This window comes from Suncus etruscus, chromosome 9 (assembly GCF_024139225.1).
Source record: "Suncus etruscus isolate mSunEtr1 chromosome 9, mSunEtr1.pri.cur, whole genome shotgun sequence".
Lineage (NCBI taxonomy): Eukaryota > Metazoa > Chordata > Mammalia > Eulipotyphla > Soricidae > Suncus > Suncus etruscus.
Genome location: NC_064856.1, coordinates 7,965,239 through 7,979,032, shown reverse-complemented (window position 1 = coordinate 7,979,032; position 13,794 = coordinate 7,965,239). Strand labels below are relative to the sequence as shown.

At 41.8% G+C, this 13,794-nt stretch overlaps 1 protein-coding gene across 3 annotated transcripts in view; it reads left to right on the top strand.

Annotated features, from left to right (window-relative positions):
* Positions 1–13,794, top strand: part of ATRN (attractin) — a 192,635-nt gene that overhangs the window by 96,231 nt on the left and 82,610 nt on the right. For all 3 annotated transcript variants that reach the window (XM_049779127.1, XM_049779126.1, XM_049779128.1), the window contains exons 7-11: positions 1,373–1,463; positions 3,814–4,057; positions 5,045–5,228; positions 6,584–6,738; positions 11,852–11,936. In XM_049779127.1, the coding sequence (XP_049635084.1) occupies positions 1,373–1,463; positions 3,814–4,057; positions 5,045–5,228; positions 6,584–6,738; positions 11,852–11,936 (759 nt within the window). The remainder of the gene's footprint in view (positions 1–1,372; positions 1,464–3,813; positions 4,058–5,044; positions 5,229–6,583; positions 6,739–11,851; positions 11,937–13,794) is intronic.

Sequence of the window (13,794 nt, the reverse complement as noted above, 5' to 3'; positions counted from 1 at the left end):
GGAATGGAGAATTGGGAGTGAGAAAGATTGTAAGCAAATACGCACACATGCAGATAAGAAAAAGGAAAGAAAAATTAGATTGGCCTCACAATTCTCCTTCATAAACATTCAGTGTCAGGAATGCTCAAGGGGAGGGTCATTGAGATCATTCATTATACCCAGGCAAGATGGCATTCTGTGGGAAAACTAGTAAGCAGATATTCTTTTTTTTTTTTTTTTTTGGTTTTTGGGTCACACCCTGCAGTGCTCAGGGGTTACTCCTGGCTCTGTGCTCAGAAATTGCTCCTGGTAGTCTCGTATGGAATGCTGGGATTCGAACCACCGTCCTTCTGCATGCAAGGCAAATGCCTTACATCCATGCTATCTCTCTGGCCCCTTAAGCAGATACTCTTTTTTTTTTGGGGGGGGGGGCACACCCGGCATTGCTCAGGGGTTACTCCTGGCTGTCTGCTCAGAAATAGCTCCTGGCAGGCACAGGGGACCATATGGGACACCGGGATTCGAACCAACCACCTTTGGTCCTGGATCGGCTGCTTGCAAGGCAAACGCCGCTGTGCTATCTCTCCAGGCCCAGATATTCTTAAGTATGAGATAATTTAGGGAAAGGAGCTTGTAACTCTGCTACAAAGCAAAATCCTTTTCGAGAGTAAATCTAGTTAGTTAACATGAGAGATTCTAGGAAGGGCCAGAGAGAGAGTACAGTGCCTCAAACAAAGCCAATCTGGCTTCAACCCCTGTCCCCCATACAGCTTCCAGAGCCCTGCCAGGACTGATTCCTGAACTAAGAGGTAGGAGTAAGCCCTGGGAACTGCTAGGTTTAAGCCGAAAACTGAAACAAATAAGCAAAACCACTATGAGATTGAGTAAAGTAAAATACAAACACCTTGCAGACAGTAGGGAATTTTATAGAAGAAGATGGAAGTTACAAACCTGGGTGTTATTTAACAGACAGTAGTAGAGTGTTATTTAACAGACAGTAGTAGAGTGTGTGTGTGTGTGTGTGTGTGTGTGTGTGTGTGTGTGTGTTTTTCAACCTAAAGCTATGCAGTCCATTCCTCATTCCTGCATTCTCATTTGCCCACATAGCCTAGATGCAAGGTTTGTTTGGTCAGGTGCCTTCCCAATTCTTCGCCAGGTTTAATGAGCATCTTAATTTTGGGGGGATGAAGTAACTCTGGGATCTGTTTTAGGGGGCCAGATGTGGTGCCAGAGAATTACATCATGTTTGTGGCTATAACCCATGCCAGGCAAGGGTCTTAACCTATTTTCATCTCTCCAGCCCAATAATAAACATCTTCAAATCAAATAGTGTCAGAAGATCATAAACTATTTTGCTTTGTGATTTGGGTAAAAATATCTGTTTATTTTGTAGGTATGATCTTTCTTCTAAGGAGTGGCTTAAGCTGAACAAGTCTGTGAACAATGTGGTGGTTAGATATGGTCATTCCTTAGCATTACACAAGGTAAAGTTTTTATTTTGTCAATTTAGAAACTCAGCTCTTAAATAGTTACTGTTCTATGTAATTGAAAAACAATTGGGTATTCATGTCCCCTTGTTTTATTGCGGCAAAATAGACAAGGCAAAACTTAACCACCTGAATATAATTTTTATTCATGTATTTATTTGTTTTTACAGTGTTGGGGGTTGAACCCAGTGCCTCACAGATGTATATTATTTGTGTTACTCTTGGGCTACTTCTCTGTCCCTTTACAAGCCTTAAATTACTACTTAGTGGTAACAGATTTCATTCATAATGTTCTACAGCTATCACACATCCATCTTTTACACTTTCTTCATCTCATAGCACTGTAATTTAATAAGTCCCCATTTTCTTCTGCCGAAAACTCAGGGAACAAATATTTTACTTTCTTCTTCTTTTTTTTTTTTTGTTTGTTTTTTTGGGTCACACCAGGCTGCGCTCAGAGATTCCTCGTGGCTCTTTTTCTTGATATTATTATTTTGATTTTGGGGGCCATACCTGGGGTCTAGCTTTGTGCCCAGGAAGCTCTCCTAGCAGACTCAAGGATGCTAAGGATGCCGGGTATTGAATCTGGTTCTACTGCATACAAGGCAAGCACCCTACCTTCTGTGCTATCACTCTAGCTCCAAATATTTTATTTTCTATTATTTTTTGATAGCAGTGCTAATTTTTTCTTGTTTTATTTAGAAACCACACCTAGCAGTGCTCAGGGGTCTTTGAGTTGCCAGTGGTTGAACCTGAGCCTCATGAATGCTAAACTTTTGTTCCAGCCCTTTGAACTATTTTCTTTCTTTTTGTTTTTTGGGGCCACCCCGTTTGATGCTCAGGGGTTACTCCTGGCTAAGTGCTCAGAAATTGCCCCTGGCTTGGGGGGACCATATGGGACGCCGGGGGATCGAACCGCGGTCCTTCCTTGGCTAGTGCTTGCAAGGCAGACACCTTACCTCTAGCACCACCTCACTGGCCCCTATTTTCTTAATCCCTGACATTTTTTGTGGAGGGCTAGGGAAGTTGTCAGCCAAGCACTGCTCAGGAGGTCCAGAAACCCCTCCTGGTGATGCTCAATGGTTGGCCTGTGATTCACTGTGAGGTCTGAGAATGCTGTCCTGCTTGGACCCTGTAGTGAGGGCATGGATGTCTTGAGGGGCACTAGAACTGTATCCTGTGATGCTGGAGACCATGTGGTGCTGACAGTCTAACTAGAGCAGTGCCTCTGGTTCCCTAACATTGTTTTTTTTTTTTTTTTTCTTTTTGGACCACACCTGGTGATGCTCAGGGGTTACTCCTGGCTATGCGCTCAGTAATTGCTCCTGGCTTGTGGGGACAATATGGGATCACGGTCCATCCTAGGTCATCGAGTATAAGGCAAGTGCCATACCACTTGCGCCACCACTCCGGCCTCTCTTTTTATTTTTAAGAACACTGGTTTACAAGTTATTCCTAATTGAGTTTTAGACATATAATATTCCAGCACAAAGCTCCAGAGCCTTCCCATACCTTCCTATACCTTTCCCTCCCAGACTGCGATCTCCGTAGGCACCTTTTTAAGTTCAGTTTTTTAAGTTTGGGTCTCATGATTTTAATGTTGTTGACTTCATGATTTGGATATTTATTTTGTCCTTCATTATTACCACCCATGTACCCGAATTCCCTTGACCCCTGCCCCCATTACTCCACATCTGTTTTTTTGGGGGGGGGGTTATCATTGAGATCTAGTAAGAATTTAAAGTCAAAACTAATGTAACACAAGGAAGTTTTATTGTTTTTGTTGGGTTCCTTATCTGTCAGACTACTCCTGGCCAGGCTTGGTTGGTATCCTGCAGTGCAGGAAATCTAACTAGGCTTATCTGCATGCCAAGGCAAGCACTTTAATCCCTAGATTTACTGTCGCTCTGGTCCAACACAAACAATTTTGAGGGATTCAAATTATTTCTGAATATTCTGATTGTGATGCTACATGGTACAATAATTAATGTATATTTTAGCTCTTACATCTATTAGAAAATTTAGCCAAGAATAGACGTTTTGCAGGATCACTTTCACTTCCTTGTTTTTGTGGTTTATGGTAGGATACAGAGAGCGTTTCTGTCTTTTATTTTGTATTTTATATTGTGATAATGGTTTAAATGTAAAAGTCATTTTACATTGTGAAAGGTCTCATATGTGAAGCTCCCAAGAAAAACGGATGACGGATGAAATGTCAAGGAATATTATTTATCTTTATTCTTTTTACCTTCCTTTTTTCTGTTCAACCAAAGGGGCATGGTCTGTTTTTGTCTTCAGACTTTATCCTTTGCATGTCTTTTCAGAACTTTTTTTATGTTTTTCCTAGGATAAAATTTACATGTATGGAGGAAAAATTGATTCAACAGGGAATGTGACCAATGAGTTGAGAGTGTTTCATATTCATAATGAGTCCTGGGTGCTGCTGACCCCCAAAGCCAAGGAACAGTATGCAGTGGTTGGGCACTCAGCCCATATTGTCACCTTGAACACGAGCCGAGTGGTCATGCTGGTCATCTTTGGTCACTGTCCCCTCTACGGGTACATAAGCAATGTGCAGGAATATGACTTGGGTAGGTATATTTTTTCCATTGAATATGTATTGAGTACTGTACTTAAAACCTATACCTTTATGATTAGGACTTTAACAAGATCCAGCCTAATCTCGATCCACTATTTTATCTTGAAATTCAGTATATACATATACACTTTATATATACACAGGTGTAGTAATCATTGACATTCAAATAATTTCTGCCACTATATTTATCTGTTACTATCAGTGTGGCAGGTAGCCAGAGATGGAACTAAGGGTGTTTGTTGTTTATTTAAAAAAAAAAAAAAAGAAGGAAGAAAGAAGTTTAAATTAAATTAAATTTGTTTAAAGCAACAAATATTCTGAAGAAAAAAAAATCTGCCCTTTAGAGACAAGTTTAATGGAATGTCATTTCTCTTAACTATGTAAAGTTCCTTTGGTTAAATTTTATTGTACCTATTGTGATAATTTGAGGAAGCAAGTATATATCTGTGTATTAGTAACTAAAGTTTATGGATTTGGGGTTGGGTCACACCCGGCAGTGCTCAGGGCGTTACTCCTGGCTCTACACTCAGAAATCTCTCCTGGCAGGCTCAGGGGAACCAAACGGGATGCCAGGATTCAAACCACCATCCGTCCTGAGTCAGCTATGTACAAGGCAAACACCCTACCACTGTACTATCTCTCTGGCCCCAAGTTCATAGATTATGAAGTATTCAGTTTAGGGGAGCTGGTGTCTTTTCAATTGACTGTCCTTTCCTCCAGGACATAATTGAGATTGAGCATCAGAAAGTTTGAATTGGAATTTGGCCCCCTGGGCTTTTTTTTTTCCTTCTTCCTTAAAACAAATTTTAGGTGGCCTTTCTTCAGAAATGAAGAATTCTCAAAGATAATAAAGTTGCTATTCTTGATGTATATTAATTCTCTTGAGATGTCTTCTCTTGCCACTAGCCATTTGATTGTTCTCACTTTGAGGGTGAAGGAACTTGAATTGAAGTATGGGTCTCACTGTTTTATCTTGCAGGTAAGAACACATGGAGCATATTACACACCCAGGGTGCCCTTGTCCAAGGAGGCTATGGCCACAGTAGTGTTTACGACCGCAACACCAGGGCCATCTACGTCCATGGGGGCTACAAGGCTTTCAGTGCCAATAAATACCGGCTTGCAGATGATCTCTACAGATATGATGTGGACACTCAGATGTGGTAGGTGCTTTTCTTGTACTTCCTTTTTAAAGAGTTAATTACAAAGAAGCAATTTCTGGGAAAATACTGTTTATATATATATATACATGTATATATAAACAACTATATATACAGTTGTTTTAAGATCTTGGAGATAACTCAGTTCTGCATCATAAGTAAATAAATTTAGATATAAATAGAAGACAGCAAAGTAATTAATGTATTATCCTATAACTTTGTAGTGGGTTCATTAAAAAAAAAAATAGTGTTGTGGGGCCGGAGAGATAGCATGGAGGTCAGGCACTTGCCTTTCATGCAGAAGGACTGTGGTTCGAATCCTGGCATCCCATATGGTCCCTTGTGCCTACCAGGGGCAATTTCTGAGCATAGAGCCAGGAGTAACTCCTGAGCACTGCCAGGTGTGACCCAAAAACCAAAAAAAAAAAAGTGTTGTTTTGGGATTAGATTTCAATTTCCATGTATTTGGTGCTTTGATAAAATTTTAGTTCTTCCAAATTCTAAGGAATAAATTATTCTACATAATTCCTTTTGTACACTTTTGTGATTAAGTAAAATGTCTCATTTTGGGGGACATTTTCTTCTAGACCAAGGTATCATACTTAACCTATTGAAGTCATTGAGTAGAGATGGTTCCAGTACTTGATCAATTATAGTTTGCCTTGCTCTGTATCATATACTTGTCTATATAAAGTTTACTGATGATGAATTTTGAAGTAATGTAACTATATAATCATGCTTTCTCTTTTATGTTTTTCATTATTTCTTCAATATTTTGAACTCATGCAAAATGGATTCAGTCATAAAAATCATAAGATTTTTTAATGCTTGCCTGAATGTGCTGTGTGCCTTTTATATATTTTTGTTTCATTTTCATGCAATGTCCAGCTATCTGTCCCTCAGATTGCCACTTGGGGTCAGGCGTCCATATGTGGTGCTGGGTATTCAGTCAGGACCTACCATGTGCAAGACATGCTACTTTTGCTACCTCTTCTAGCCTTTATTTTATTAAAAACTTTGGTTGTATATTTCTGTCTGTAAGATTTCTACTGGAATTATAAGCTATAAAGTTTCTTTTAGTTGGGGACTGTACTGGGGATCAGACTCTGAGACTAATACATGCCAGGCAAGTCATTGAGCTGCAACCATGCCCTTTGGTCATGAATGTTCTTAAGATTTGAAAAAAATTTTGGCCAATTTTTTCATAAGTCTTTAGGTTTGCATGTTTATTGTTTTTAGAAGTTATACATAGGGAAAAGTCTGAAGTCGAGAAAATAGTTCTGTTTGCATTAGCAAATCAGTAATACATATTCTAAAATACTAACCTTGTATTTATTATCTTTAAACAAATTCTAAAGGACCATTCTTAAGGACAGCCGATTTTTCCGTTACTTGCACACAGCTGTGTTGGTGAGTGGCACCATGCTGGTGTTTGGAGGAAACACGCACAATGACACATCCATGAGCCACGGTGCCAAATGCTTCTCATCAGATTTCATGGCTTATGACATTGGTGAGTTTGCCCAAAGCCATTGAGCTTCCAAGAATTCTTTTGTCTATAAAACAACATCCAAAATAAATAGTGCCAGTTAAAAATGATCAGGCCATTTGAAAGAGGTCTGGATGATACTTTTTATTATTTATTTGGTCAACCATGATTTGCAATTACTCATAGTTGGGTTTCAGGTATATAATTCTCCACACCTATCCCATCACCAGTATCAGCTCCTTCCACCCCAGGCCCACATTTCCTCTCTCCTAATCTTATTTCTGCTCCCACCCCACCCCCGCCTACCTTCTTGCTAATTATATATATATGTGTGTGTGTGTGTGTGTGTGTGTGTGTGTGTGTGTGTATATATATATTTTGGTTTTTGGGTCACACATGGTAGTGCTCAGGGGTTACTCCTGGCTCTACGCTCAGAAATTGCTCCTGGCAGGCTCGAGAGATCATATGGGTTGCAGGGATTCAAACCACCATCCTTCTGCATGCAAGGCAAATGCTCTACCTACATGCTATTTCCCCGACCCACATTGTTAAGTTTGGTAATTGTAGTTTGTATCACATGTTTTCAGTTTATATGGTTCATATATGCATATATATTTAAATAACACCTTATCTCTAATGGTGTCCATGGTCCCTATCCCCATTTTTTAAAATCATTCAAAAAATTGTTTTCATTAACAACTTTTGTTTTTGTTTTTGTTTCTGGGTCACACCTGGCGGCACTCAGGCTCTGTGCTTAGAAATTGCTCCTGGCAGGCTCGGGGAACCATATGGGATTCAGGGATTGGAACTACCATCTGTCCTGGGTCAGCTGTGTGCAAGGCAAATGCCCTATTGCTGTGCTATCTCTCCAGCCCCTTGTCAACATCTTTAATATTAAATTTTTTCAGGGGCCATTCATTCCCTTTATTTGCATGTTTGTTTTTTTTTGTTTTGTTTTGTTTTGGTTTTTGGTTTTTGGGCCACAGGGGTTACTCCTGGCTGTCTACTCAGAAATAGCTCCTGGCAGGCACAGGGGACCATATGGGACACCGGGATTCGAACCAACCACCTTTGGTCCTGGATCGGCTGCTTGCAAGGCAAACGCCACTGTGATATCTCTCCGGGCCCTGCATGTTCGTTTTAAACCATGAACTGTGATAAATGGGCTCTGTTGGATTAATAAGGCCTTACACATTAGTGTGATATATTCATGTGCAGCAGCCGTGTGCCAGGTTGCTTAATAATGGCTTTATAGCATTCCCTAGAGACTGATCTCATGCACTGTTGATGTGTACCGAGACTTGGAATTTGACAAAAATTTTGTGTGGTGATTTGCTTGACCAGAAGATGGCAGTATTGGTTCTTGCAAAACAAACTAGCAATTCTTTCTTGTATAAATGTCAGATGTTTTGTGTTTGGTTTTTGTGCATTGTCAGCGAACTTTGAACTCAAACCTCACACATATGAGGCATGTGCTCTGAGTCATATCCCACCCCACATGTTCATTTTTTAACAGACATTGCTGTCCCAACCACAGAATTTGAACTCCAGGAAGTGTGGTTGTGACATGACTATTACAGCTTCTAGCTGCATGATAGGGAAGCAAGGAGTGAACACACAATATTAATTGAAACTCAAAGAATAACTTGCTCTTGAAAAGACCTGTTAAAAGTTTGGGCCGGCGAGATAGCATGGAGGTAAAGGCATTTGCCTTGCATGTAGGAGGTCAGTGATTCCAATCCCGGCATCCCATATGGTCCCCGGAGCCTGCCAGGAGCGATTTCTGAGTGTAGAGCCAGAAGGAGCCCCTAAGCGCTGCTGGGTGTGACCCAACCCCCACTCCCCAAAGTGACTTTTCACATCTCCTGTGAAAGTGATGTGCATGATAGTCCTTTGGGAATACAGTGCCTAGTTCTGTGTGTGTTGGAAGAGAGAGGGGTGGGGGGGGGAAGGAGAGAGGAGAGAAAGAGAGGAGAAACTGGGGACAATGGTAGCGGTAAATGTGCATTGTAAAGGGTTACGTGCTGGACATTGTTTGAACACCTTTGTAGCTGTGTATCTCACAGTCATTCAATTAAAAGATTTATTTTAGGGTACAACTTCTTAGGGAAGAGTGACTTCAAGCAGGAACTCACAAAGAAGCAACTTTTAGTGATCCATTAAGTTCTTTTGTGAAGTTTGGACCCTTTTAGAGTTTTATGGAAGGCACCAGAGGGATAGCACAGTGATAGGGTGCTTGCCTTATGTGCAGCTGACCTAGGATGGACCTGGGTTTGATCCCAGCTGTCCCATATGGTCCCCCAAGCCAGGGGTGATTTCTGAGTGCATAGCCAGGAGTAACCCCTGAGCGTCACCAGGTGTGCGTGCGCCCCACCACCAAAAAAAAAGTTTTATGAAAGTGTTGGTGACAGATTTGTCCTGGGTATTATGATCTCTTTGTAGCATTGTAATTGGAAAGGGGCAATGATGGAATTTAGGAAGCTGTTGCTGAAGTCCTGATGAGGGGTTGAGCAAGCTTTGGAGGAAGTAGCATTAAGGATAAAGACATGGGGGAGGGGTGATAAAGACTGGGAATGACTGGAAACAGACTTGCCCCAGTTGTTTTGTTTTGGTTGGGTTTGTCTATTTTGGCCACACCTGGCAAATCTCAGGATTTATACCTGGCGCTCTGCTCAGGGATTACTTCTGGAGGGGCTCGGGGACCATAAGTGGTGCCAGGGATCTACCCAGCTTGGTTTCCTATAAGGCAAGTGCCATACTGCTGTGCTTTCTCTCTGTCCGCCTACTATGTTTTGAAAGCAGGTCTTTGTCCCCTAGCTATTGGGTGTGGGCGATGCTATGATGCTGCTTTTTGCCAAGGCTCACCATTAAGGAGAGGCAGGGCCCAGGAAGAAGTGAATGCAGTGAATTTGGTGGGTACGTTTGGTTGAAGATGACCTTGGCACCGAGCAAGATCACTAGGAAACTTGGAGAGGGGTTGAACTTATGTCAGACCACATATCCGCAAGATGAGTGCTTGATACAAATGTCTGAAAGCATGGAAGCTGTCAAACTGTTAGGGGAGGAGGACAGGGCAGCTTGGTTAAAGACAATGGCTGTAGCTTGGTTAAGTTGGGACTGAAGAGGGGCCGGAGAGATAGCACAGCAGTAGTCTGTGTGCCTTGCACACGTCTGACCCAGGAGGGACCCGGCTTGATTCCCAGCATCCCATGTGGTCCCCCAACCAGCCAGGGGCAATTTCTGATTGTAGAACCAGGAGTGACCCCAAGCACCACTGGATGTGGCCCAGAATCCAATCAATCAAGTTAAAAAAAAAACAAGTTGGGAATGAAGAGTCTTTGGGAATTGAGAGTGCAGGCAACTAAGATATAATGACATGTGAGATGTATACTTTAAATATTGACTGCTTTTTTAAAATTTGTATTATTATTATTATTATTATTATTATTATTATTATTATTATTAGGTTTTGGCTCACATCCAGTAGTGCTCAGGGGTTACTCCTTGCTCTACACTCAGAAATCATTCCTGGGACAATATGGAGTGCCGGGGATCAAACCCAGGTCGATTCAGGTTGGCCCCTTGCAAGGCAAATTCCCTACTCACTGTGTTATCGCTACAGCCCCTGACTGTTTTAAGTTTAAAAATAAAACAAGACTTGGGCCGGAGAGATAGCATGGAGGTAGGGCATTTGCCTTGCATTCAGAAGGATGGTGGTTTAAATCCTGGCATCCCATATGGTCCTCCGAGCCTGCCAGCAGCGATTTCTGAGAGTAGAGCCAGGAGTAACCCCTGAGCACTGCCACGTGTGATCCAAAACAAACAAACAAAAATAAAACTAGACTTGTTTATGCAAAGTGGAGTGCCAGGAAGAAAGAAAGTGGAATGAGAAGGATTTCCCACCACACTGTGGTCTGGGGAACAGACTGATGTTTGGGCAAAAAGGTATAGGGGTTCACGACCTCTTCTCAGTGCGAACACCATTGTCTGGCTGAGTGGGAGAAGGAAGCTGCTATTGTCACGCTGAATGCAGGTCTGGATTCTGTGGAAGAACCTTTGCTGAGTGACAGTCAGGTTGACATGATTTGGTGGCAGCAAAATAAGTTGCTAGCATGTGTCAGGACAGAGCAAACTCAAGATCAAATGACTTTAAAATTTCAGTAAATCAGTGTCCGGAGTGATAGCACAGTGAACCAACCCGGGTTCAACCCCTGGCCTCCCTTATGGTCCTTTGAGCCTGTGAGGAGCAAGTTCTAAGTGTAGAGTCAAGAGTAACCCCTGAGTGCCCCTGGGTGTGGCCCAACAACAACAAAATTTCAGTAAACGAAGAAATGGGGTGGGGGTGGTAGTGGTACAGGAGTTAAGATTCTTGTCTTGCATGTGGTCTAACCCAATTTAATCAGGGCATTACATATGATCCCCCTTGTACCTTGGTGAGGCACCCTAGAGGGATGGGTAACCCCTCCCCCCGCAAAAAAAAAAAACACCTTGTATTTTAATTTTTCCACCTGGATTTTCCCATTTGCCTAAATTTAGATAAAGCTTTGTAAAGCTAAGTTTAGATAAAGCAGGAAATGATTATGGAATCTACATATTTTATTTACCTAATCTTTGGACATGTAAAATTTTTATGTTAAGAACATTCCAGGATCAGGAAGATAAAGAAGTCAGGGCTGGAACGCATGCCTTGCATGCACAAGGTCCTTCCTGTAATCCCAGGGACCACATGCCTCTCCCAGTATTGCTGAGGGGTGCCTTGGAGGCATTGATGAGCGAAAGAATTGAATTGTCTTCCACCAGGTGGCTCAAGATTGCCAGGGGTGGCCCCCAAGTCCCCAGCACTATGTAGGTGATTTCCCCCAACCCCAAATACTGTAGTGGATAAAATTGTTGGGAAACCAAGAGAATGACAGCATTTTATGGATGTTGCGTGCATTCAGCAGTTTTGCACTGCCATGTGGTGCTGCTTCACTTCCGTGCCTTGCTGCTGGTGCTGCATTTTATTGCAGAAATGACTATGGTAAAGAAAAATCCAGACACATGTTGTGTTTGTTGTAGCCTTATTCCCAAGAAAAATGTGAGTTTCTTTTGGTAATGAAAGGCAGTCCTTCCTAAAATGTGCTTTCCTTACTCCTAGCTTGTGACCGCTGGTCCGTGCTCCCCAGACCTGATCTCCATCAGGATATCAACAGATTTGGCCATTCAGCAGTCTTACACAACAGGTAACTGGAAAAGGGTTCAAAATGAAACCCGTAAATTTGTGAATCCTATATGTCATGGTTTTTGCTGTTATTACAATTCTGGTACTGTGAGTATGGTTCACTAGTAGAGGTAGAATAATGCCAGAAAGCGAGCCTAGAGTCTTGAGTATGTGAGGCCCTGGATTCAGTTTTTTTTTTTTTTTTTTTTGGCCACACCCGGCGGCGCTCAGGGGTTACTCCTGGCTGTCTGCTCAGAAATAGCTCCTGGCAGGCACGGGGGACCATATGGGACACCGGGATTCGAACCAACCACCTTTGGTCCTGGATCGGCTGCTTGCAAGGCAAACGCCGCTGTGCTATCTCCCCAGGCCTGGATTCAGTTTCTGGTACCACCAATAAAGTATAATAAAACTTTAGGCCTTATCAAACTTGCAGCTATTTAAATGATAGGACACTGCATTCTGTTAGAATTCCTTTGCACATCTAAGGTTTGACCTTACCCTCCCAGACAACCCCCCTACCCAAACTGGAACTTACTACCCACTGAGTAGTAACTTCCTGTTCTAAATCTCTTATGTCCCTGCTCTTGGCAACTACCATTCAACTTTCTGTCTCTGTGAAGATGATTAGAGTAAGGTTTCTAAACTCTTTTCTACTGTGGTCCCCTTCCAACTTTGTTTCTGTCCTGTGACCCCATCATACCAGTTAACTTAGTCTTGTACTAAGTTAAGTCTGCCATCTATGCGATTTTCACTTTTGGCTCCCTTGGAATATTCTGGGGTCCTTCTGATTGAGAAATACTGCTTTATGTACCTCATATAAGTGAAATTAAACAGTATTTGTTTTATTGTTTTATTATTTACTTAGCATAGTATCTTTAAGATTCATTCATTTTGGGGCTGGAGTGATAGCACAGCAGTGGGGTATTTGCCTTGCATGCTGCTGATTTGAACAGATGGTCTTTCAAATCCCAGCATCCCATATGGTCCCTGTGCTTGCCAGGAGCGAGTTCTGAGCATAGAGTCAGGAGTAACCCCTGAGCGCCACTGGGTGTGGCCCCAAAAACAAAAAACAAAACTATAACCAAAAAAAGATTCATTCGTTCTTACTGTAGCAAGTATCAAATTTTTCTACCATCTGTGGCTAAAGAATATTCCTGTGCACACGCTTCTGTGTGTTTGTATGTGTCCACATAGCCACAGTTATGCATCCCACAGCCTGCTTATCTGTTTATCTACTGATGGATAATTTGGTTGTTTCTGCCTTTTAGCTAATGCAGCCATGCTGCTCTGAACATGTATACATATATATACATATATATACAAATTTTTAGTTGGTGAAGGCAACTAAAAAGTATAAATATTTTGCAAGCTACGTAATAAGGACATAGAAGTTTATCTAGTCCATGCATTGTCTCTGTAAAGTAAATCACAGAATTCTTGTTTTTTTTTTTGTTTTGTTTTTTGTTTTTGTTTTTGGGCCACACCCGGCGGTGCTCAGGGATTACTCCTGGCTGTCTGCTCAGAAATAGCTCCTGGCAGGCACGGGGGACCATATGGGACACCGGGATTCGAACCAACCACCTTTGGTCCTGGATCAGCTGCTTGCAAGGCAAACGCCACTGTGCTATCTCTCCGGGCCCAAATCACAGAATTCTTGTACTCAGGAACACTAGGCTGCACAACACTATTTTGGGGGGCTATATGTCAACAACTGAATCATTCATGATAGTTCTCTTTTCCTGTCACATAGCTTATTAAAAATTTCCTTACAGTATATTACTTACTTGGATTATTCTAGTGTACATTTTAAGTTATATAACCATATTGTATATATAATTTTATTTAAGATTACTTTCTAGGGCCCGGAGAGATAGCAC